The sequence below is a fragment of the Salmo salar genome, chromosome 09, assembly GCF_965601325.2.
Source record: "Salmo salar chromosome 09, fSalSal1, whole genome shotgun sequence".
NCBI lineage: Eukaryota > Metazoa > Chordata > Actinopteri > Salmoniformes > Salmonidae > Salmo > Salmo salar.
Window position 1 is genome coordinate 7,701,890 of NC_138299.1, and position 25,960 is coordinate 7,727,849.

A 25,960-nucleotide genomic window follows, 5' to 3' on the forward strand; every position below is an offset into this window, starting at 1 on the left:
TAGGGGGGGTTGAAACTTCGTTAGTCTCGTTAGTTTATTTCCCTTATACATTCCCCCCAGAACCTAATCGAGCATCTGACGCAATCTCACGCACACACTTACGCACGTGCACACACACATGGCTCTGAGGCACCTTGGCCCCTGTAATTGGAGCTTGGACAGATTGGCTCTAGGAGTGAGTGAGTGAGTGTGTTTGTTTGTTTTAAGAAGTGTTCTAAGAGGCTTACCAGCTTTGTTTTGTAAAATACAGCCAATATAACATAGGCCAAACAGTAAAAATGATAAGAACAAATATCATGAAAATATTTAAAGTAAGAACACCTAAGAATGGGTATATTGATTATTCCATACACCTCCTGAATTGAGGTGGAGCTGTCTGTCTTGGTGATCGGCTATGTGGTCTGTGGTTTGAGATCTTAGATGAGAACTCCAGTATAATTGATCCGAACATGCGGTCTCCCTTGGCGAGAGGCCCCTCTCACCACTCTAAAAGCAATTACATGATCAGAGACGGAGCGCAATCCATGTCCAAAGTGATAGAACCTGCCATAGGACCTTGTTAGAAAACTACTACAACTTCTTTTTCTGGGCATATCTCTCCCAATCTCCCCCGACAAGAGCTCCCCTTCCAATTCGTTCCTCCTTCAGACCCCAAAGACACTGTCATTACTGTTCAAGATGAGTCCATGGTCAGGCCTCAGGTCCATATTTAAGACATACTGTGTGACTGTATCATGTTTAAAAATAGATTTTTAATCTCATCAAAACACAAGTTTGAGTCAATGGCTGATTCTCCGTGTGGCCATTTTAATAGAATACGACTGTCTCAACATTGACCCTAGATATGCTTATTTGTGGGCTATATGTTTTGTAGGCCTATTATATCCATTGGTGCTGAGGTATAAGAAAATCAATAGCCTATCTATTACATGTCATTATATGACAATTTTCAAACATTGATCCAGACAAAGTACTGTATATTATTTACACCAGTTCTACAGTATTTGTGTATTATTCACTGTTTCTTCACCCATCGCTCTTTAGCACGTCTGAGTAATCAGAATTGCATTGTCACAACAGACAACAGACAAAAATATTTATCCCAAATCATATTCTGTCACACACTTCTACTGTATCCCAGTCATGTGAACATTTGTTTTGAAGTGGTTGGCTTTTCAAAGGAATTAGCTTCCATGGACCTTGGTGTCACCATTCATGACAGGAAGTAGTACAGGATTGCTTCAGAAGCATGCCTCATTGTGATTGCCATTCCTTTTGATGTCTCGAAATGGCATTTTAAGGGGAAAATATTTCTCGAGCAGGAAATGGTCTTAGATAGACACACGGTGACAAAGAGGTTCAATCAAATCATGCAATTAAAAAGTTCTGGAGGAGAAACTACGGGGAAGGTCATTAGAAAAAAACTACAAACCAAACGATTAACACAACCAAGAGAATAGAGTGGGAGGATTTCCAAAAGGGTTTCTATTATTTTGCATAGGGACAAGAGTTGTTTCAGACCATGTTACCCAACTAGGGCCCAGAGTTTAACCTGGTCAGGTCACATGGTCAGTGAAAAACTCCTGGCCCAATTTTTGGGGAATTGAGTCCTCCCTGGACCCTGGCTGTGGCAACTCCAGTGTTGACAGAGCTGTGGAGCTGTCTGCCTGGTCAGTGCTGAAAAGCTCATAGAACAAAATAGTATTTCGTAAAAGACCATTTTGAACTGTATATGGATTGGTAGAATGCAAGGCCCCCAGAACAAATGTGTACTCTAATGACTACTTTAATTAGCCCATCAGAATAGAGTGGAAAGCTTAATGAAGCCTTGGTTCTATGAGGAAGGGTTAGCTTGCTTCTTCATGACACCAGTGAACAAGGTAATTAGTGGGGCTGAGGCCCCTGGAGTGGTTGTTGTTTTTGTTAGTGTTGTTGTTGTCCAAAGCCACCACACACGATCTGGGGGCGAAATAGCTAACAGCTAATGAATGATTCACATACAGTATGGCACCTTGAGGGTAATATTGCCCTTGTGATCAAGGAGATGTTTGTGTTTGCACACAAGCAGGGGTGTGTGTGCCTTTCAAGATCCTGGCTAAGCAGGCAGCTCCCGGCCCTACTGGCACTGCAGTGAGCGGTGCTGACACTCTTCATCTAATTAGAGTTCTCATCAGGGTGTGCTCCCTTTCTGCCGTGCTCACCAGTGTGCCAGAAGAGCCTGTTTTCTGAGCCGTACATTTCTCAATGTGCTATTCGCAGTGCACTCATTAGTCAATGCTTTTCAATGAAAAGTGCAAATTACACCCAGGGGATAGGCATCACAGAACATACAGCTCACCAAATTGGGTTATTGTTGCCACCGTTCTGCTTTTTTTTTGTTTACCAAGCTTCTTCAAATCAAATGTATTTATAAAGCCCTTCTTACATCAGCTGATCTCTGAAAGCACTGTACAGAAACCCAGCCTAAAACCCCAAACAGCAAGCAATGCAGGTGTAGAAGCACGGTGGCTAGGAAAAACTCTCTAGAAAGGCCAGAACCTAGGAAGAAACCTAGAGAGGAACCAGGCTATGAGGGGTGGCCAGTCCTCTTCTGGCGGTGCCGGGTGGAGATTATAACAGAACATGGCCAAGATGTTCAAATGTTCATAGATGACCAGCAGGGTCAAATAATAATAATCACAGTGGTTGTCGAGGATGCAACAGGTCAGCAACTCAGGAGTAAATGTCAGTTGGCTTTTCATAGCTGATCATTCAGAGTATCTCTACTGCTCCTGCTGTCTCTAGAGAGTGGAAAACAGCAGGTCTGGGACAGGTAGCACATCCGGTGAACAGGTCAGGGTTCCATAGCCACAGGCAGAACAGTTGAAACTGGAGCAGCAGCACGGCCGGGTGGACAGCAAAGAGTCATCAGGCCAGGTAGTCCTGAGGCATGGTCCTAGGGCTCAGGTCCTGAGAGAGAGCGAGCGAGAGAGATAAAGAATTAGAGAGAGGATACTTAAATTCACACAGGACACCGGATAAGACAAGATAAATACTCCAGATAAAACAGACTGAACCTAGCCCCCCGACAAATAAACTACTGCAGCATAAATACTGGAGGCTGAGACAGGAGGGGTCGGGAGACACTGTGCCCCATCCGACGATACCCCCGGACAGGGCCAAACAGGCAGGATATAACCCCACCCACTTTGCCAAAACACAGCCCCCACACCATTAGAGGGATATCTTCAACCACCAACTTACCGTCCTAAGACAAGGCCGAGTATAGCCCACAATGATCTCCGCCATGGCACAACCCAAGGGGGGGTGCCAACCCAGACAGGAAGATCACGTCAGTGACGCACCACTCCTAGGGACGGCATGGAAGAGCACCAGTAAGCCAGTGACTCAGCCCCTGTAATAGGGTTAGAGGCAGAGAATCCCAGTGGAGAGAGGGGAACCGGCCAGGCAGAGACAGCAAGGGCGGTTCGTTGCTCCAGTGCCTTTCCAATCACCTTCACACTCCTGGGCCAGACTACACTCAATCATAGGACCTACTGAAGAGATGAGTCTTCAATAAAGACTTAAAGGTTGAGACCGAGTCTGCGTCTCTCACATGGTATGCAGACCATTCCATAAAAATGGAGCTCTATAGGAGAAAGCTCTGCCTCCAGAAATTCTAGGGACAGTTAGGAGGCCTGCGTCTTGTGACCGTAGCGTACGTGTAGGTATGTACGGCAGGACCAAATCGGAAAGACAGGTAGGAGCAAGCCCATGTAATGCTTTGTAGGTTAGTAGTGAAACCTTGAAATCAGCCCTTGCCTTAACAGGAAGCCAGTGTAGGGAGGCTAACACTGGAGTAATATGATCAAATTGTTTGGTTCTAGTCAAGATTCTAGCAGCCGTGTTTAGGACTAACTGAAGTTTATTTAGTGCTTTATCCGGGTAGCCGGAAAGTAGAGCATTGCAGTAGTCTAACCTAGAAGTGACAAATGCATGGATTAATTTTTCTGCATCATTTTTGGACAGAAAGTTTCTGATTTTTGCAATGTTATGTAGATGGAAAAAAGCTGTCCTTGAAACAGTCTTGATATGTTCATCAAAAGAGAGATCAGGGTCCAGAGTAACACCGAGGTCCTTCACAGTTTTATTTGAGACGACTGTACAACCATCAAGAGTAATTGTCAGATTCAACAGAAGATCTCGTTGTTTCTTGAGACCTAGAACAAGCATCTCTGTTTTGTCCGAGTTTAAAAGTAGAACATTTGCAGCCATCCACTTCCTTATGTCTGAAACACAGGCTTCCAGCAAGGGCAATTTTGGGGCTTCACCATGTTTCATCGAAATGTACAGCTGTGTGTCATCCGCATAGCAGTGAAAGTTAACATTATGTTTCCGAATGACATCACCAAGAGGTAAAATATATAGTGAAAACAATAGTGGTCCTAAAACGGAACCTTGAGGAACAAGGTTTACAGTTGATTTGTCAAAGGACAAACCATCCACAGAGACAAACTGATATCTTTCCGACAGATAAGATCTAAACCAGGCCAGAACTTGTCCGTGTAGAGCAATTTGGGTTTCCAATCTCTCCAAAAGAATGTGGTGATCGATGGTATCAAAAGCAGCACTAAGGTCTAGGAGCACGAGGACAGATGCAGAGCCTCGATCTGACGCCATTAAAAGGTAATTTACCACCATCACAAGTGCAGTCTCAGTGCTATTGTAACTGATGTGAAATGGCTAGTTAGTTAGCGGTGGTGCGCGCTAATAGCGTTTTAAATCGGGTGACGTCACTTGCTCTGAGACCTGAAGTAGTTGTTCCCCTTGCTCTGCAAGAGCCGCAGCTTTTGTGGCACGATGGGTAACGATGCTTCGTGGGTGTCAGTTGTTGATGTGTGCAGAGGGTCCCTGGTTCAAGCCCAGGTTGGGGCGAAGAGAGGGACGGAAGCAATACTGTTACACTATGATGGGGTCTAAAACCATACTGAAGCGTTTCGTATACATTGTTTGTCTTCGGGAAGGCAGTGAGTTGCTGCGCAACAGCTTTTTCTACAATTTTTGAGAGTAATGGGAGATTCGATATTGGCTGATTTAATTTATTCATACATTTTTTATATTTTCTGGGTCAAGGTTTGGCTTTTTCAAGAGAGGCTTGCTTTATTAATGCCACTTTTAGTGAGTTTGGTACACATCCGGTGTATAGAGAGCCGTTTATTATGTTCTTGCTAGTTTTCTCAGCATTTGACGTACCCAACATGCATTACCCCTTAACCATTAGCCAGGCTTGTCATGGATTGACGGAAAAAATCTCAAACAGCTATCAAACTTGACCTAGATAAAGACATGAACTAAAGCTCCTTCAAAAGATACTCTTTCACACCCTAAGAATTGAACTGGGGCCAGAAGGGAAAAGGAGCTAAAGAAAACCTAAAAGATTTAGTTGAAGCACATCAAACTTTAGATTAATTGGCTTTCAAGTCACATATGGCCAGCCCTATCCTTTAGAGACTTGTAGGCATTTCAGAGAATTTTACACCGATTGATCATTTAAAACTTTTGAGCAGGTAGTTATTTCTTGAGAGGCTGATATCCTTTTTTTCCCAGGTTACAAATTGTATTTTTTCTCAGAAGCCTGTAAATCTTGTATTTTTCTCTCCCCTTCCCCAACTCTAGTATACAGTAATTGCGTCTCGGGGGGGGGGGGGGTTCAGTGGAGACAGACAGGCAGGGGGATATAAAAAATAATAAAAAATTTAAAACACTGCAAAACACAATTTAGCACAATTTAGCTCTAAAGTGAGGGACAAGGATGGCATCTGCATGTACAAATATGATTTTTCAATATTCACATAAGCCCAGTAGTATTCTGCAGTCTATGATAAAAAAAAGTACTCTACCTCTGTAAATGTCCTTTCTGCCCCATTGTGTGAGGCATTGGTACATCAAATTATCAAACTTTGGCTGGATGTGGATGAAAGTACAGTAGGCTACACTGTCGACTCTATGGGGAACAAAAAAAGTACTCAAGTCAGTCACTGGATGCCCATGACTAGGTCTGTTGGGGTGACCATATTACCACCACAATGGCAGTCATGAGTCATGACTGCAGTAAAATTCTACTTGACCATTGATGGTAATCTCCTCTTACGCACTCTGGACATGCGTTAGTAAAACCAAACTCGCTAATGACCATCAGGTCGCTAATGGATGGTACTCAGGGCTCTATTGTCCCTCTAACCACTCTGACATCAATGCAAATGCAATCGAAAATCACATCAAACACTTCTCAAAACAGTACGTGCTTTTAAAACGCACCTCACTGTGATTGATCAATTTGAAGAATTGAAACTGAGTGGAAAACATGGTAGATGTTTTCAAAGCCTTACAACAAAATGGACAGCGCTTTCTAAGGTGATTCAAAACATGCATATGCATAGGCCTATATACAGTATGAGCCCAAGCCAGAAAAAAAACCTAAATTAAAATGATTGTGCGGTTATACAATATATAGCCTACCACATATTACACACTGCAGCCTACAATTATAGTGAATTGTATTTGAATAGCCTAGTAATAGGGAATTTTTTATAGTTTCATAATTAATAGGTTGACATCACCTTTATCCACAGAATCTCACCACCTGCGTTTCCATCTCCTCCCCTCTGTCCTTCATTGCTTTCTCCAGCACACAGAGAGAGGGGATCATTTTTACAGTCAACATAGCCACTTCCAGTGGTGTAAAGAACTTAAGTAAAAAATACTTTAAAGTACTACTTACGTAGTTTGAGGTATCTGTACTTTACTAAAGCTTCCCTGTAGCTCAGTTGGTAGAGCATGGTGTTTGCAATGCCAGGGTTGTGGGTTCGATTCCCACGGGGGGCCAGCACAGAAAAAAAACACAAAAAAATGTATGCATTCACTACTATAAGTCGCTCTGGATAAGAGCGTCTGCTAAATGACGTAAATGTACTATTTATATTTTTGACTACTTTTACTCCGCTACATTTCTGAAGAAATTAACGTACTTTTTACTTTCACTGACACCCAAAAGTACTTGTTACATTTTGAATGCTTAGCAGGGCAGGAAATTGTCCCAATTCACGCACTTATCAAGAGAACACCTGGTCATCCCTACTGCCTCTGATCTGGGGGACTCACTAAACACACATGCTTTGTTTGTAAATTATGCTTGAGTGTTGGAGTATGACCCTGGCTATCCATAAATAAATAAAAACAAGAAAATGGTGCAGTCTGGTTTGCTTAATATAAGGAACTTGAAATGATTTATACTTTTACTTTTGATACTTAAGTATATTTAAAACCAAATACTTTTAGACTTTTACTCAAGTAGTATTTTACTGAGTGACTCACTTTTACTTGAGTAATTTTCTATTAAGGTATCTTTACTTTTACTCATGTATGACAATTGGGTACTTTTTCCACTACTGGCCACTTCATATGCACACACTCACTCCAGACTGGGAAAAAAATTGCCTTTCTATTTTATTCAGCTAAGTTCAATTATATTCTTCTTACTATAAAAGCATATAGTATAAAATAATGGCACGGGACTTATAAACATATCTTGTCTGCTAAATGAACAAGCCTACAGCCTATGGCATGGCACATAGCCAGATAATGTACAGTAAGACAACTCGTATTGTTCTTCTGAAATAAATGTTCTTCATATCATAATGTTTCTTTAAACTTGCCTAAAATAAATCATGGATTTATTTGTGATGGTGTATATTTAATTGATTTAGACTTTTTAAATGTAGATGTTCCAAATGTATTTATATGTGTGGAGGCCATTACTCACTCTCTACCCCAACAATTGTAATTAAATAAAGCCTCAAACTGTACTGCCAAGATGGAATATGACCATGTCAGTCATCATATGCAAATCTATAATATCCTTCACTCTTTTAATCTACGGGCAACCTCTAGACGATTTCCAATATTCGGATGTTAATCAGCCCTCGGCTGAATGTCAATCCAAACCGTTTGCAGATTAGATAAGGGTATTCAACAAACCCAAGAAACAGTTGGAGTCATTCAAATTCAAGCTAAATGTAATGGCTACAACTCACATTTTTACAATTTCCACCTTCCCTGGAGTGGACATGCTCAATACCTTTCTGGCAACTTTACAAACCCATTCCACGTTAGGAAGGGCTAGTTTTGTGAGAGGGGGTTTTGGGATGTGAAAATCTCTGAAAAAAGCTGGGGACAAGGCGTTAGCAGCTTTGGAGACTCATGTCAGGAGGAGACTCATGTCAGTCTCTTATGTAGGAGGCCTATAGCAAGACCCACCTTCCCCCAGAGTGAAATATGATTACAATGTGGAACATAATGTGCCTGAATGAGACCGCCAAAGCAACATGCCAGAGCAGATTAATGAGAGACTTACAGAATGGATTTGAATATCAATGCCAACCCGTTGCTTAAACTGACCTCTAATTGACTTCTATTAAACTGCTCCCCCACCCCGTATTTCAAAACAATCGTGACCCTTGTGCGGTGGAGACTCAACGATGCATCCTTTGTCAAATCCTAATCACACAACAGAGGATTAACAATTATTGGGTGAGGGGGAAAGGATCTTGTTGGCATGTATTGTTTGAGGTTAAATCTCAGGAAATACTAAGGTGTCAAAGATTGACCATTGCTTTAACCGCTTTCATTTCTCAGGACTATGATTGATGCTTTCTCATCCTGGCAGAGTAATTGGTTTTATATGGGCACTGGCCAGTGAAATCTTATTTTAATTAAGACCTGCTACTGGCCTAGAGAGCAGGAACACTGACTGACTGGCTGCTCTCCTCTTCTCCCTCTCCTTTCTCTTCCTGGTCTTTCAATTCCTCCTCCCTCTCTTCCCTCCTTTAGTCCCAGCACCATGAGGACGAGAAAAGAGCGCTGAGTCGGGAGATCATCGTCCTCAACAATCACCTCCTGGAGGCCAAGATCACAATTGAAAAGCTCAGAGAGGACAATGTGAGTAACCTGTATAGCCGCCAGTCATTGTGCATCAGTGAATCACTGAAACAACTGAACAGCCAGTTAGACGACCAATGCCTGGTGGTGGCCTTGCCACTTGTGCCACCTATAACATGAACCCAACATAAAAACCTGCGCTGATAGTACATTCTTTGAAGTGCTATTGTGTGGAGAGAGACACGTGAAAAAGTATTTGCCCCCTTCTCAAATTCTCTATTTTTGATACTGAATGTTATCAGATCTTCAGCCAAAACCTAATATTAGATAAAGTGAACCTGTTTACAAATAAAACATGTTTTGTACTTATTTTACTTATTGAATTAACAAAGTTATGTAACACCCAATTCCCCTATGTGAAAAGGTAATTGCCCCCTTACACTCAATAACTGGTTGAGTGAAAAAGTAATTTCCCCCTTACATTCAATAACTGGTTGAGTGCAACCTTTAGATGCAATGACTGCAACCAAATGCTTCCTGTAGTTGTTGATCAATCTCTCACACTGCTGTGGAGGAATTTTGGCCCACTCTTACATGCAGAACTGCTTCAACTCATTTATGGATAACATGGGTCCCATTGTGCCTGGCGAAAACCAAACACTGCATTCCACAGTAAGAACCTTCTACCAACGGTCAAGCATGGTGGTGGTAATCCCAGACCTAATCCCAACTGAGATGTAGTGGCAGGACATGAAACGAGTAGTTCATGCTTGAAAACTCACAAATGTTGCTGAGTTAAAGCTGTTCTGCATGGAAGAGTGGGCCAAAATTTCTCCACAGCGACGTGAAAGACTAATCAACAACTACAGGAAGCGTTTGGTTGGAGTCATTGCAGCTAAATGGTGACACAACCAGTTAAGGGTGCAATTACTTTTTCACACATGGGCATTGGGTGTTGCATAACTTTGTTGATGAAATTAGAAAGGCGACAAATACTTTTTCACAGCATAAAGTATTTGCTCTTTCCTTGACATAGACAGACTAGGTGAATTCAGGTGAAAGCTATGATCTCTTATTGATGTGACTTGTTAAATCCACTTCAAATCAGTGTAGCTAAATGGGAGACCAGGTTAAAATAATGATTTTTAAGCCTTGAGACAATTGAGACATGAATTGTGTATGTGTGCCATTCAGAGGGTGAATGGGCAAGATAAGTGCCTTTGAACGGGGTATGGTAGTAGGTGCCAGGTGCACTGTTTTGAGTGTGTCAAGAACTGCAATGCTGCTGGGTTTTTCCACACTCAACATTTTCTTGTGTGTATCAAAAATGGTCTACCACCCAAAGGACTTCCAGCCAACTTGACACAACTGTGGAAAGCATTAGAGTCAACATGGGCCAGCATCCCTGTGGAACGCACCTTGTAGAGTTCATGCCCCGACAAATTGAAGCTGTTCTGAGGGCAAAAGGGGGTGCAACTCAATATTAGGAAGGTGTTCCTAATGTTTTGTATTGTGTACAGTAGTTACTCCTAAATCAATAGGGGATTTGAGACTGAAAGCAGGTTTAAAGCTAGAGTCTGGATTTAGCCCTGGGGACCTACTGTGTCAATCTACGGTCTTAGTCTCATTGATGTGAACGCCCAAGCATCTGCCTAGCTTCGCGCTCTACCTAGCTCTTTGCAGGGCTGCTGTGCTAGCTAGACATATCTGAGCCATTGGGCATGATGAGAATCCCCTTGAATCCAGGGAGGCTGATTGGGGTCAGAATTGGGTCTTACAGGAGAACTTTATCTGTTAGGAGGAGAAGGCAGAAATTTTGTCTTAAGGGAATGCTTTGAATTAATTGGAGATGGCAGAATGATTCTAATGTGAGGAAGACCAAATAAGCCATTAGGTTGACTCTGGCTGCATTTACAGATGTGGAAGGAAGAGTTGGGTGGTAGCTACTTCTGTTAGCAACAGCTTTCACAGCTAGCCATTTTCCTCTGGTTGCAACCAAAAGCTATTCTCTCAGTTAGCATGGAACTTCTTCACATCAGAGTCCTGAGAGAAAAAACATGGCTGACATTGAGACATCAATGACTGGACGAGACAGGTCTTTGTGTTGCCTTCAAACTACCACAGTCCCAATTGTTCTGTATGTGAGAAAAAAACAATGCCCACAGTTAACTAGAAGGAGAATAGAAGCTGTCAAAGAAATGCCGTTGATGTTTGTGAGAGGGCTGTCAGATTTTGCTGTGTCACAGAGGAGTTGCAGTGGAAAAGCGAGAGCATGGATACAGACTGACAGAGAGGGAGCTTACTAGCCTAGCCTCTAGATCAGAGGAGAAGAGCCCATTTCAGAAGCCCCGTAATGAAATTAAATAGTGAAGAGCTGTATTGCAATTGAAAAAAGTTCCTCAGAGTTAATACGATTTTGCGGATCATTAATGCCATTGTCAGCGCCACAGGGGCCTGATGAGAAAAACAAGCACTATTTTCTGGGTGGATGGATTTGTTCCGTGGCCAATGACGCGTTTGTTACTTCGATTGGGTTCTCCCAAAGTGTTAGACCCTCAGAGCTTTAAATTGTAGTAAACTTTTGGGGTTGTCACAAGAGGGTTGAGGGGGAAAAACAGCTTCAGGATGTAGCAATCACTCTGGAATATTTTTTTCGGGGGGCATTCTTTTTTGTTTGTCAAGCATTGGTAGGTTAGCAACGCCACATGCTGAAATGACTGTTTGGTCCCATTCTACTTTGTTGTATTAATACCATGTCATTACATGTAGTAACCTATTTGAAACAAATGTCGGTCAGTTACTCCCATTACAATTTATACAGTTCTTAGTCTGCATGGCATCCCAACCTATGACTCAACAGTGTTTATCTTTCCCATTTCCCAGGACCTTTACAGGAAGGACTGTAACCTGGCAGCCCAGCTCCTCCAGTGCTCCAAGTCACACCACAGAGCCCACAAGCTATCTGAGGTGAGTTCTGCTCTCCACTCACACTAACAAATAGCCCCACGTATTATTTTCCCTGTTGATTTCACCGTGCAAACCGTCTAAGACAACATCTAGTCCACTCGAAGGGGAGTAGGAAGTGAGGTATGAGAGAAAATCCTCACAGTTCCTCATAAAAATTCCTCAAAGACATGGGACTATCTTTTAAATGTAAGGTCATGCATATATGGACGAAGTAGTAATGCAGCTGGGGTATGAAATTGACAGAGTTATTGAGGTACTGTAGGATATCAGCATCCACAGCTGTTGACTCATTCGGCTCCCCATACTCCGATGAAATAACAGTGATTGGCTTTTGAAAACACATTCCTCCTTTCGAGTCGACAAAGTGACCAATTCCAGAGCATTGACGAATCCATCAAAAATGCAGCAATGAATATAGCTGAGTGCGATCAAAGGGATGCTGTATGATTTTCATTGGGACTTAACTCTGCTACCAGCCAGAGAAATGTATCGTGTACAGAGGAGCCCCTCGGGGAAAGCTGCTGAAAACGGCGTGTTGGAGTTACGCATTAACCCTGCAGTCTCACCTACTTTTCCACTCAATTCTCAAATGGGGAAAGCAGGCTGCTAAAAATAGCTCCATACTTTAAACACTGGTATTTTTCTGCTGGGTGTCTATTTTCAATAAAAAAACAACAGTGGCTATTTTATATTTTTTATTCTCAGCTGGAGACCTTGAGCACTGGTCTAATTTAAATCTAAGCTGCTCCCAGTGATTTTTTTTTATTTATTACTGGCCTACACACAATACACCATAATATCAGAGTGTAATTGTTTTTCGAAATGTTTACAAATTAATAAAAAATTAAAAGCTGAAATGTGTTGAGCCAATAAGTATTCAACCACTTTGTTATGGCAAGCCTAAATACGTTCAGGAATAAAAAATGTGCTCAACAAGACACATAATGCATTGCATGGACACAATAATAGCGTTGAACATGTTTTTTTTTTTATTGACTACCTCATCTCTCTACCCCACACATCTGTAAGGTCCCTCAGTCGAGCATTTCATTTCAAACACAGCTCAACCACAAAGACCAGGGAGGTTATTTAAAAAGGGCACATATTTGCAGATAGCCCAAAAAATAAGCAGACATTGAATATCCCTTTGAGCATTGTGAAGTTATTAATTACACTTTGGATGGTTTATCAATACACCCAGTCACTACAAAGATACAGGCGTTTTTCCTCAGTTGCTCGAGAGGAAGGAAACCGCGCAGGGATTTCACTGAGGCCAATGGTGACTTTAAAACCGTTAGAGTTTAATGGCTGTGATAGGAGAAATCTGAAAATGGATCAACAACATTGTAGATACGCCACAATACTAACCTAAATGACAGATTGAAAAGGAGCCTGTACTAATGAAAATATTTCAAAACATGCATCCTGTTTGCAATTAGACTCTAAAGTAATATTGCAAAAAATGTGGCAAAGCAATTAACTCTGTCTTGAATACAAAGTGTTATGTTTGGGGCAAATCTAACACATTACTGAGTACCACTCTCCATATATTTGAGGATAGTGGTGGTTGCATCATGTTATGGGTATGATGGTAATGGTTAAAAAAATAAACAGAATGTATCTAAGCACAGGCAAATCCTAGAGGAAAATCTGGTTCAGTCTGCTTTCCACCAAACACTGGGAGATTAATTCACCTTTCAGCAGGGCAATAACCTAAACACAAGGGCAAATCTACACTGGAGTTGCTTACCAAGAAGACAGTTAATGTTCCTGAGTGGCCGAGTTACATTTTCAACTTAAATCTACAGCAAGAATTGATTGGTTGTCTAGCAATGATGAACAACCAATTTGACAGAGCTTGAACATTTTAAAGAATAGTGGGCAAATGTTGCACAATCCAGATGTGGAAAGCCCAGAAAGAGACACAGCAGTAATCTCTGCCAAAGGTGCTTCTACAAAGTATCGACTCAGGTGGGGGTAAAACTTATGTAAATTAGATATTTTTGTATTTCATTTTCAATAAATGTACAAACCTTTGGTGTGGTGTATTATGTGTTGATGGGTGAGAACAATTTTTTTTAACCATTTTGAATTCAGGCTGTGACAACAAAATGTGGAATAAGTCAAAGAGCATGAATACTTTGAAGGCATTGTACAAGTGTGTATTGATGAAAGTGTGTGTCTTGATGTACCTCTGTCCATGCTGATGTACGTATCCTTCAACTTAGCGATTGTAAACTGAGAAATTAGAAAAAGAAGGGCCAAAGCACAGCAATGGAGGGGTTGTGGTCAGCAAAGTTCTGACAAGTTCATTGGAGAGGGTAGTGAAAGTCCCAACGGGTGTCCGAGCTGGTCTGAGTAAACACACAATAATAAATTACTTCTCTAAACTCAAACTCTAGATTGGAGTCTAGGGAACAGCATTGACAAAAACAGCTGTGTGGATGTGGCAAGCATTCGATAATGGCGTGGTTGTGAATATGAATGGGGAGATTTGATAGTGGTTGTCAGCATTGTATGAATCTATATGCAGTCTATTTTTAGGAATGCTTTGTTGTCGACAACGTTATGCTGGTAAAATAGCTAAAACATTACTTTGTTAGAGCAGTAGTAGTCCTCCATTATTTATTGCTGTAATTTCTGAATCCATCTTTTAAATTCAGTCCCATTTCTTCCTTTATGTTTGGCTATCCAGGTTTCTTTCCTTCCTCTCTTAGAATTTCTCCTCACCATCCCGCTCTCTCTTTCCAGCTGCCCATTGACTTCCAGGAGCGGGTGAGCTCCCACATAGAGAAGCACGGATGCGGCGTCACAATGGCGCTGTGCCACTCATCCTACTCCGATGCTGTGCCCACCGCCGTCATCGCCAAGGTGCTAGAGAAGCCCGAGCCGGGCAGCAGCTGCCCAGTCACCCGCTCAACCAGCCCCCAGCCATTGGTGGACGAGGGGCATGACCATGACTTCGTGACCAATAGCGTGGGCAGTGAAATTCTTCAGCGCCGTACCGCCTACCGGACTGCCGACCTGTACTGCAGCGACACGGCCCTCTACTGCCCTGAGCGCTGGCAGGAGCGCAGGCAGAGCGTAGAGGTCCATGGCCTTCCCAAGGGTCTCTTCCTCCAGGCCCAGAACTCCAACCCTCAGGAGGTGGCCTTCCATTCAGGTACATTCTCCCAACACAGGCCCCCCTCCTTCCACGGAGAGTTTACGGTGGGCTCCTTGCCAGCCTCTAGCTCCTACTCCAGCTTCAGCCAGGCGTCCGAGGAGGAGAAGGGAGGGGAAGGCTGCGGTGGCGGCCCCAGCAGCACCATGTCCTCCTCCCACCAGGCGCTCTACATGGACTGGCGTGATGGGGGGTACGGTGAGTGCAAGAGCACCTCTTCTTATGAGAAGGACAGCCCTCCCAGCCACAGCCACAGCCTCTTCCCCAAGTCCCACAGCTTCCAGCACATGGCGATGCCGCCTTCCCCCAACCCAGCGAAAGGCGGTGGCGGCTCTTCGCCAGCGTACGTGCACACGCCGTCCTGCAGCTACAGTGAGCCGTACCACTCGCCCCACCTAGCATCTTCGCACAGCGTGGGCTTGGCCCAGGGTGGAGGAGGACCCCGGGCGGTGGAGCGCTCTGACAGCCAGGCCAGCATAGATGTCCCCACCGAAGAAGAACTGTCTGGAAGCTGGAGGCAGCTGAGTGTAGAGGACATCAACTCGTACTCCTACAACTGCAATCCGGGGCGCATGTCTCCCTACAGCTTTTCCGAGCAGCACTTCACCATAGGCCCAGCCAAGCTCAAACTGGGGCTGCTCTACAGTAGCTTCCAGGAGGGGGACGACAACGTCGCTCTCCACAGCCATGTGCAGGATCAGTGCTTGGCCGCTGCTGTCGGTGGTGGCGGACTCTCACCCAGTCCCAAACACCCCAGCATGGGCCTACGGGGCAAGCCCCAGCACCTTTACAGAGCCAAGGAGGACAGCCAGGACTCAGAGTGCAGCCAGTTCCTCTCAGGAAGCTTGACAGACAAGGAGAGCGGGGCGGCTGGAGCGGCACGGGGGACCATGAACAAGGAACATGTGGATGTGAGCCCCAACAGCTTGGCCGAGTCCTTACACCACCAAAGCTCCCTGGAAGCCTCCGGTCTGCAGCAGCAACACTACCAGAGGGAGAGAGTGAGGCCCAGCCTGAGCCTAGCTGTTCCCAGGAAGAGTTCTCAACACCACCAAAAATTTGGAAGCACAGGAACAGGACTTAACAGGAAGGACAGTCTTACCAAGGCCCAGCTGTACGGCACCCTCCTGAACTGAACAGCTTGGTAACACTTAGACTTGACAGGTATAATGCATTATGATGCGGTTATAATTAATTGTAAGACTTGTCATAAGCACGTATGACCCCTTCTAAAAAGTCTTAACATTATCTCAATGACCAAATAACAGCAATTTTGAGCAAGTTGAAAATATGCTTCATAAAAGGACGTAACATATTGTAACCCTTGTAATAAGAAATAAAAGCTCATGCGTGCTTATAACAAGTAATAAAAAAAGACAATTATACCGGTCAGCTTGAAGTAGCGTTACCAGCTCTTCCTTTTATGCATGATTATGTACATCTCCATGTTTTCTGTGGCAAATACACAGTTGGTGTGGATTTGAGATGTTTTTGTAATCCGGTGAAGGCAAGTTTCAAGCTGTCAGATGCTACACAGCTGTTGTTTTTTGGCTGTTTATGTCATGATATGGTGTAGTTATCAGAGAGACTAGACACCAGATTTCCGACAGTATATCATCCCTTATTCTCTGAGACAGCCATTCAGCAAGCTCAAAGCTACTTCGGAGAAGGCTCACAAGACGAATTATCCCTTAACAATTATGACAGTATTGAGGCAGTAACTATTGTACTAAATACATAAGCTATTAGCATTTGAAGTATGTCAGTAACACAATATAATTTAGTACAAGCATAATGTGTACCATTCATTTCGGCAGACAGACAGACTTATGCTATGAGAGCTGAGCACTCCATTACAAGTTCCCATCAAACCCCTGCTATTGAGAATTTCATTACCATGGCATAACACCAACTAAAGGCTACATAAACTCCTCAGCAAAAACAAAAGAAACGTCCTTTCACTGTCAACTGCGTTTATTTTCAGCAAACTTAACATGTGTAAATATTTGTATGAACATAACACAATTCAACAATTGAGACAAACTGAACATGTTCCACAGACATGTGATTAACAGAAATGGAATAATGTGTCCCTGAACAAAGGGGGAGTCAAAATCAAAAGTAACAGTCAGTATATGGTGTGGCCACCAGCTGCATTAAGTACTGCAGTGCATCTCTACCTCATGGACTGCACCAGATTTGCCAGTTCTTGCTGTGAGATGTTACCCCACTCTTCCACCAAGGCACCTGCAAGTTCCCAGACATTTTTGGGGGGAATGGCCCTAGCCCTCACCCTCCGATCCAACAGGTCCCAGACGTGCTCAATGGGATTGAGATCTGGGCTCTTTGCTGGCCATGGCAGAACACTGACATTACTGTCTTGCAGGAAATCACGCACAAAACGAGCAGTATGGCTGGTGGCATTGTCATGCTGGAGGGTCATGTCAGGATGAGCCTGCAGGAAGGGTACCACATGAGGGAGGAGGATGTCTTCCCTGTAACGCACAGCATTGAGATTGGACTGAGCTTGTCATTGCAGGCAATGATGCTGTGAAACACCGCCTCAGACCATGACGGACCCTCCACCTCCAAATCGTTCCCGCTCCAGAGTACAGGTCCTGGTGTAACGCTCATTCATTTGACGATAAATGCGAATCCGACCATCACCCCTGGTGAGACAAAACCACGACTCGTCAGTGAAGAGCACTTTTTGCCAGTCCTGTCTGGTCCAGCGACGGTGGGTTTGTGCCCATAGGCTATGTTGTTACCGGTGATGTCTGGTGAGGGCCTGCCTTACAACAGGCCTACAAGCCCTCAATCCAGCCGCTCTCAGCCTATTGCGGACAGTCTGAGCACTGGAGGGATTGTGCGTTCCTGGTGTAACTCGGGCAGTTGTTGCTGCCATCCTGTACCTGTCCCGCAGGTGTGATGTTTGGCTGTACCAACCATGTGCAGGTGTTGTTACACGTGGTCTGCCACTGCGAAGACGATCAGCTGTCTGTCCTGTCTCCCTGTAGCTCTGTCTTGGGTGTCTCACAGTACGGACATTGCAATTTATTGCCCTGGCCACATCTGCAGTTCTCATGCCTCCTTGCAGCATGCCTAAGGCACGTTCACGCAGATGAGCATGATGACGCCCTGGGCGTCTTTCTTTTGGTGTTTTTCAGAGTCAGTAGAAAGGCCTCTTTAGTGTCCAAAGTTTTCATAACTGTGACCTTAATTGCCTACCGTCTGTAAGCTGTTAATATCTTAACGACCGTTCCACAGGTGCATGTTCATTAATTGTTTATGGTTCATTGAACAAGCATGGGAAACAGTGTTTAAACCCTTTACAATGAAGATCTGTGAAGTTATTTGGATTTTTACGAATTATCTTTGAAAGACAGGGTCCTGAAAAAGGGACGTTTCCTTTTTTGCTGAGTTTATGTATCCTGCTGACTCGAAAGCTGTTAACTTCTAAGGCCTCATTTTCTCATGTACAAACTGCATGTTATGCATATACAGTGCATTTGGAAAGTGTTCAGACCCCTTGACTTTTTCCACATTTTGTTACGTTACAGCCTTATTCTAAAATGGATTCAATTGTTTTTTTCCCCTCATCTACACACAATACCCCATAATGACAAAGCAAAAAGTGTTTTTTTAGAAATGTTCGCAAAAGTATAAAAACATTTAAACTGAAATATTACATTTATATAAGTATTCAGACCCTTTACTCAGTACTTTGCTGAAGCACTTTGGATAGCGATAACAGCCTGACCAAGGCCCTTCTCCCACGATTGCTCAGTTTGGCCGGGAGTCCAGCTCTAGGAAGAGTTTTGGCGGTTCCAAACTTCTTCCATTTAAGAATGATGGAGGTCACTGTGTTCTTGGGGACTTTCAATGCTGCAGACATTTTTTGGTACCCTTCCCCAGATCTGTGCCTCGACACAATCCTGTCTCGGAGCTCTACGGACAATTCCTTCAACCTCATGGCCTGGTTTTTGCTCTGACATGCAGTGTCAACTGTGGGACCTTATATAAACAGGTATGTGCCTTTCCAGATTATGTCCAATCAATTGAATTTACCACAGGTGAACTCCAATCAAGTTGTAGAAACATCAAGGACGGTCAATGGAAACAGGATGCACCTGAGCTCAATTTCGAGTCTCATAGCAAAGGGTCTGAAAAGGTGTATAAATAAGGTATAGTTATTTTACTTTTTATAAATTTGCACACCGAGAAAAGTTGTTTTTGCTTTGTGTAGATTGATGAGGAAAAACAATAATTTAATCAATTTTAGAATAAGACTGTAATGTAACAAAATGTGGAAAAGGGGAAGGAATACTTTACGAATGCACTGTATGAAAAGTGTTTAACCTTTTGAACCCTAGAGTGATTTCTTCTAGGCAGCAACTCATGGTTAGCACCTGAACATTGGGGAGAAACTACAGAAATAATTGTTAAATGTCTCTTATCCAATTTACATGCATATTGATAGTTAGGAGGAAGACGTCTGAAAAATACATTTGTCATGCACTGGAATTCGATGAATCAAAAGGCAGCTTTAAAAAGAATAGACTGTTAAATAACAATTTCAAAGACATACTATACATTGTAATACAACTAACAATTTTCCTTCCAATAATACTGAAAATAAGGAATATATGTACAATATTATTTCTAGGAAAATATCCCCACAGAACAGAGGTTGACAACCCTTTTGATAAAAAGTGAGATACTGATAAAGGATTTTAAAAAGTTACACAGCAGGGTGTAAAATATTCCATGTACCTGGGCTGATTTTACTCTGTCTAAATATTACATGTAGGAATTTGCCCCGAGCACCTAATGTATCAACTAAGCAGTTTTGATTGTCCAAATTGGAAAAGATAATGAATTCAATGCTGTTGCATGAATACCCAACCAGTAGCTAGTACATTTTGCCTTAATTCTGTTCAGTAGCAGGTCTTCTCCTTTTCTACACTTCTGACAGTGGTGTGTGTATATGTTGTTAATGTTAATTAATATACCAGCCAGGTTTCCTACTCTAGAATCTTGAACATTGTTGGCATCAGCCTTATTGATCTCTAACCAAAACAAAGCATTTCTTTCTCTGACAAGTCCTCTCACTGTGGCGTTATTTATTTTTATAAACTTTCCCCAAAACTTTAAGACCAGGACACGTTGTTCATGCCCTGGTCTCAGGATACCATCTGGGGGAGGTGGACACCTGCAAAATGCTGCTAAAGCCAGGGATAGAGAGATCACAGAGGCAGTTGCGCCCCTCTGTGCACTGGCATCACTGTACCTCTTCCACCAGGCAGCCATTTTGGTACTTTCTGTCCATTTTTTGCAGACCTGATGGTTTCCCTAAATCTAAACTACTGTACAGGAGGGGCCTAAATTCTGATCCCCCATAGACAGAGTATTTTTTATTGTGGATGTAATAAGAAAATATAAATATATATAATCGTTACCATTTATATTTTTATCCTGGTTATGTTGATGTTCTTTACTTTGACCCCTGAATAAATTGTCCTCCTGTCCTGTTCTACCTCAGACTATGTACGACAAATAACTTTTCAAGGACCAACAGGCCAGCTGGTTGTTTGATGCATGTTTCTATATGTTTATTTACTTATTAATAAAGGAGGTTTCTGCATTATGATGCATTAACATGACACTACACAATTATTTGGCAGCCATGTCAAATCAATCCAAATGTTATTGGTCACGTACACATATTTACCAGATGTTATTGCAGGTTTAGTGAAATGCTTGTGTTCCTAGCTCCAACAGTGCAGTAGTATCTAACAATTCACAACAATACACACAAATCAAAAATAATGGAATTAAGAAATATATAAATATTAGGACGAGCAATGTCAGTGGCAATGACTAAAATACAGTACAATAGAATACAGTATACACATATGAGATGAGTAAAGCAGTATGTAAACATTATTAAAGTGACTAGTGTTCCATTATAAAAGTGGCCAGTGATACCATGTATATAGGGCAGCAGCCTCTAAGGTGCAGGGTTGAGTAGCCGGCTAGTGATGGCTATTTAACAGTCGGATGGCCTTGTCTCTCGGTCCCAGCTTTGACGCACCTGTACTGACCTCAATGATAGCGGGGTGAACATGCCGTGGCTCAGGAAGTTGATGATCTTTTTGGCCTTCCTGTGCTGTAGGTGTCCTGGAGGGCAGGCCCTGCGGTTGTGGGCGGTGCAGTTGCTGTACCAGGCGGTGATACAGCCCGTCAGGATGCTATCAATTGTGCATCTGTAAAAAGTGTGTGAGGGTCTTAGGGGCCAAGCCCAATTTGTTCAGCCTCCTGAGGTTGAAGAGGCGCTGTTGTGACTTCTTCACCACACTGTCTGTGGGGGTGGATCATTTCAGTTTGTCAGTGATGTGTACGCAGAGGAACTTGAAGCTTTTCACCTTCTCCACTGCGGTCCCATCGATGTGAATAGGGGTGTGCTCACTCTGCTATTTCCTGAAGTCCATGATCAGCTCCTTTGTTTTGTTGACATTTAGGGAGGTTATTTTCTTGCCAACACTCCGCCAGGGCCCTCACCTCCTCGCTGTAGGCTGTCTCGTCATTGTTAGCTCCACCTTAACATTACATGGGCAATATAATGTCTAGAAGAGAATGAGCATTATGATGCATTCACAGTTGAAGTCGGAAGTTTACAAACACTTAGGTTGGAGTCATTAAAACTCGTTTTTCAACCACTCCACAAATGTCTTGTTAACAAACTATAGTTTTGGCAAGTCGGTTAGGACATCTACTTTGTGCATGACACGAGTCATTTTTCCAACAATTGTTTACAGACAGATTATTTCACTGTATCAGAAGTTTACATACACTAAGTTGACTGTGCCTTTAAACAGCTTAGAATATTCCAGAAAATTGTGTCACGGCTTTAGAAGCTTCTGATTGACTCAAGTGATGTCAATTAGCCTAACTCAGTGCAAATCAATCCCAGAACAGCAGCAAAGAATCTTGTGAAGATGCTGGAGGAAACAGGTACAAAAGTATCTATATCCACAGTAAAACCAGTCCTATATCGACATAACCTGAAAGGCCGCTCAGCAAGGAAGAAGCCACTGCTCCAAAACCGCCATAAAAAAGCCAGACTACAGTTTGCAAATGCACATCTGATGAAACAAAAAAATATAGTTTTTTGGCCATAATGACCATCGTTATGTTTGGAGGAAAAACGGGGAGACTTGCAAGCCAAATAACACCATCCCAACCGTGAAGCACGGGGCTGGCAGCATCATGTTGTGGGGGTGCTTTGCTGCAGGAGGGACTGGTGCACTTCACAAAAGAGATGGCATCACGAGGAAGGAAAATTATGTGGATATATTGAAGCAACATCAAGACATCAGTCAGGAAGTTAAAGCTTGGTCACAAATGGGTCTTCCAAATGGACAATGACCTCAAGCATACTTCCAAAGCTGTGGTAAAATGGCTTAAGGAGAACCAAGTCAAGGTATTGGCCATCACAAAGCCCTGACCTCAATCCTATAGAAAGTGTGTGTGAACAAGGAGGACTACAAACCTGACTCAGTTACCACAGCTCTGTCAGGAGGAATGGGCCAAAATTCACGCAACTTATTGTGGGAAGCTTGTGCAAGGCTACCTGAACCATTTGACCCAAGTTAAACAACTCAAAGGCAATGCTACCAAATACTAATTGAGTGTATGTAAACTTCTGACCCACTGGGAATGTGATGAAAGAAATAAAAGCCAAAATGAATAATTCTCTACTATTATTGACATTTCACATTCTTAAAATAAAGTGGTGATCCTAACTGACCTAGGACAGGGAATTTCTACTAGGATTAAATGTCAGGAATTGTGAAACACTGTATATAACACTTCAAAATTATATGGCAGCCATGTTAGCTCCCCCATTAATATTACATGGGGGAATATTAAAACAATGCTTAGAATTAGAACAATATTCAACATTTTAAAAGTTGTCTGTACTCTTCTAAATATATGGCTCTGATCCATTATATTTGCAATAACTGTTCCGTTCTGGTCGTCCTGCCCTCAAAGCCAATTTCTCGTCCTAGATTGGTCCTAGCACATCTAGGATCGGTCCTAGATCGGTGGCTTGTCCAGGATCGGCCCCAAATTAAGGGAAGTAAACTGGGTGGCAGGTCGACCAGACTGAACAGTTTGGAGTTCGAGCCTTGCCTCGTTCAGACATACACAGGTGAGAAAAGGAGGACAAAAGAAATATCAGCGGTTAAGATGGAGGTAATCTAAAGTAAAATACACTATAATCTTGTAAAATTTCATTGTTGCATTTAATCTTAGGTATTTAGATGTCACTCACTACCAACAGCTAGATGTATTTAGGCACACAAATATAAAAAATATTTACACGTTCAGTTGATTTAATCATTGTTACCTGGCCTTAGGGAATACTTATGATTGACAGGCATGGACATTCCTTTGAAAAGTTTCTTTAATTACCAAATTACTATTGGTAGAGGAAATATACAAGTTGCTGAATTTAGAGAATAGTTCTGACTTGCTTCGCAATTCGGTCAGTGACTTAATATGGCAGACAGGCTAGAGCTGCATCCATACCCACTACTGCCTGATGATAATAAACTCACAAAGCTTTTAAAAATGTACCCTTTGAAATGTTAATTAAGAAAACCTGTCTTTGATCCTCGGCATTATAATGTGCCCCTGACTGCAAATTATTATCTTCTACAAAGACCACACACAGTACAATACATGACAATGAATGTAGAATAGGTTAGTACTTTTATTATAGCTGTGACAAACAGGGTCATCACGTCATTCATTTACAATGCGAGTGAGAATCCTGTACACTAATTCCTGAGTATGGTATGGTACAATTTTATTTTTATTTTTTTAATTCAATTTTACATTTTTGCCTAGACATTTGATTGAAGTTATGATATAAGCTAAGCAATAGACAACTGCCAGCAGTTTGGTCAACAGGTATGTATTTCAATGGAAGCGAAGTTCAGTATGAAGAGTAAATTGCCACACAATTGGCCTTATGGAAACATTCCTTAGCAGTTTCCTTTCTCTCCGGCAGCTCGGATAGGAAGGATGCCTGGATGTTTGTAGTGTCTGGGTGTTATAATTCCTCCCCATCTTTGTGCCAATCACTGCCAGATCCTGAGCTCGCCACCCCAGTCGCACGTTGCCACCACAGCGGGCAGCACAGGGTGCAGAGACACACACATGCATGCCTGCTGGTGTGCGAGCAGAGTGTGCAGCGTCCGAGCACTCTGCTGGTCGTAGAAGTGGACGGAGCCTGTGGAGCTGCCCGTGGCCAGTATGGACCCATCCGGAGAGAAGCCACACCTCACCGCATAGCCCTCTACCTAAACCATCACACCTTACATTAGCAATGAAATCAATTTACACACTATACACACTGCAAAATGACCCAGGCCCACATTTTCCACTTCTATTCGGACACTTGCAGTGCAAAAAATTATCAAAATGCAGATAGGAATTGGCTATTCATGAAAAACAAGTTTACAATAATGCAGCTCGAGATTGCAATCCTCTGCTGTCTGCTTGAGACTTGCTGCTTGAGACCTGCTTGAGACTTGAGACTGAGTAAACCCTATAGTTTACTTTCTTACCTCCATCATGCCATCTCACGCACATGAGAGGATTTAAGATAAAGACCACCTATGTCTATTGTTAGTAACACACATATCAGTACTGTTTAGCATATCATTCCCAAATAGGGGAAATAACATGCATAAACAAATAAATTACATGTTTATTCTAATTGAAATGTAAAAAAATATATATATTAGCACCGTTTAGCAGACAGACCATGTTTTTACACCAAGGACCAACGTTGAAACTACACTAAAGTTACAGCTGCTTTCTATAGCTAGCCGAAGGCTACTCACTCGTAAGGCAAATATTGACAGCAAAAGCTCAGCAGGTCCCTTTAATATTTGTATAACATATCTGAATGTCACGTTCTATATGTGACTCATTGGTGTATTTGTAATTGTTTAACCATGTGTTTGTGTAGAGGACTGTAAATGACAGACCAGAGGGACTACTGCTTTTAGCTATAGAGCGGTTTGTAGAGTGTATGGATCTCCCATGCAACCGCACGGCCTCATCACCACTGACCTTGTGTCCTTCATACCGCCTCCTCTTGTTCATTCTGTATGGCCGCTGGGCAGAAAATAGGGCCATGTAGTTGCCATTGCTCTGCGCTACAAAGGAGTCCTGCTGGGGGTGAAGGGCTAGGCTGGGGCACGTGTACCGCTCCTGGATTCAATCAAGTGAATGGGAGAAGGTCAGAAAACATTCAACTGGGTTGGCATTCATACTCAAATGATACTATCTGTATTTTCTGCCATAAAAACAACCCACTGTTTTAGTGAAAAGCTGAAGGATAGAGGCTAGAAAAATGTAACCACTCAAATTCATAAATATAGCTATGGACTTACCATCCATGATATCAACATTATATACTGAACAAAAATATAAAACACAACATATTAAGTGTTGGTCCCATGTTTCACGAGCTAAAATAAAAATACATTTTCCCAAAAAGCTTATTTCTCAAAAATGTTGTGCATTTCTCCTTTGTCAAGATAATCCATCCACCTGACAGGTGTGACATATCAAGAAAGCCGATTAAACAGCATTATCATTACACAGGTGCACCTTGTGCTGGGGACAAAAGACCACCTAAATGTGCAGTTGTGTCACACAACCCAATGCCATAGATGTCTCAAGAAGAAGGAGTGTGCAATTGGCATGCTGACTGCAAGAATGTCCACTAGAGCTGTTGTCAGAGAATTGAATGTTCATTTCTAAGCCGCCTCCAATGTCATTTTAGAGAGTTTGGCAGTAAGTCCAACCGTGTAACCACGCCAGCACAGGACC

The 25,960-nt window shown here is 42.6% G+C and overlaps 2 protein-coding genes across 8 annotated transcripts in view; one reads left to right on the forward strand and one right to left on the reverse strand.

Annotated features, from left to right (window-relative positions):
* Positions 1-732: 732 nt before the first annotated feature.
* wdr25 (WD repeat domain 25) overlaps positions 733-25,960 on the reverse strand; it is a 65,756-nt gene continuing 40,528 nt past the window's right edge. For 6 of the 7 annotated variants that reach the window (XM_045723342.2, XM_014209970.3, XM_014209973.3 and 3 more), the window contains 2 exons: positions 25,196-25,336; positions 23,808-24,417 (listed from right to left, as the gene is read on the reverse strand). In XM_045723342.2, the coding sequence (XP_045579298.1) occupies positions 24,196-24,417; positions 25,196-25,336 (363 nt within the window). In that variant the 3' untranslated portion in view covers positions 23,808-24,195. Of the gene's footprint in view, positions 2,950-23,807; positions 24,418-25,195; positions 25,337-25,960 lie in introns of those variants that run through there. The other variant, XM_082955610.1, reaches the window with a different exon arrangement.
* On the forward strand, positions 7,853-16,466 carry LOC106610589 (brain-enriched guanylate kinase-associated protein-like). The gene is made up of 4 exons (XM_082956538.1): positions 7,853-7,867; positions 8,869-8,976; positions 11,800-11,883; positions 14,635-16,466. Exons 1-4 carry the CDS (start codon positions 7,853-7,855, stop codon positions 16,180-16,182), a joined length of 1,755 nt encoding a protein of 584 aa, XP_082812664.1. The 3' UTR covers positions 16,183-16,466.

What these genes read in the sequence shown, in the direction of transcription:
- LOC106610589 (XM_082956538.1), top strand. An exon ending in AAAAGCTCAGAGAGGACAAT is followed by an intron (nt 8,977 to 11,799) that starts GTGAGTAACCTG and finishes CCCATTTCCCAG; the next exon opens with GACCTTTACAGGAAGGACTG. An exon ending in GAGCCCACAAGCTATCTGAG is followed by an intron (nt 11,884 to 14,634) that starts GTGAGTTCTGCT and finishes CTCTCTTTCCAG; the next exon opens with CTGCCCATTGACTTCCAGGA.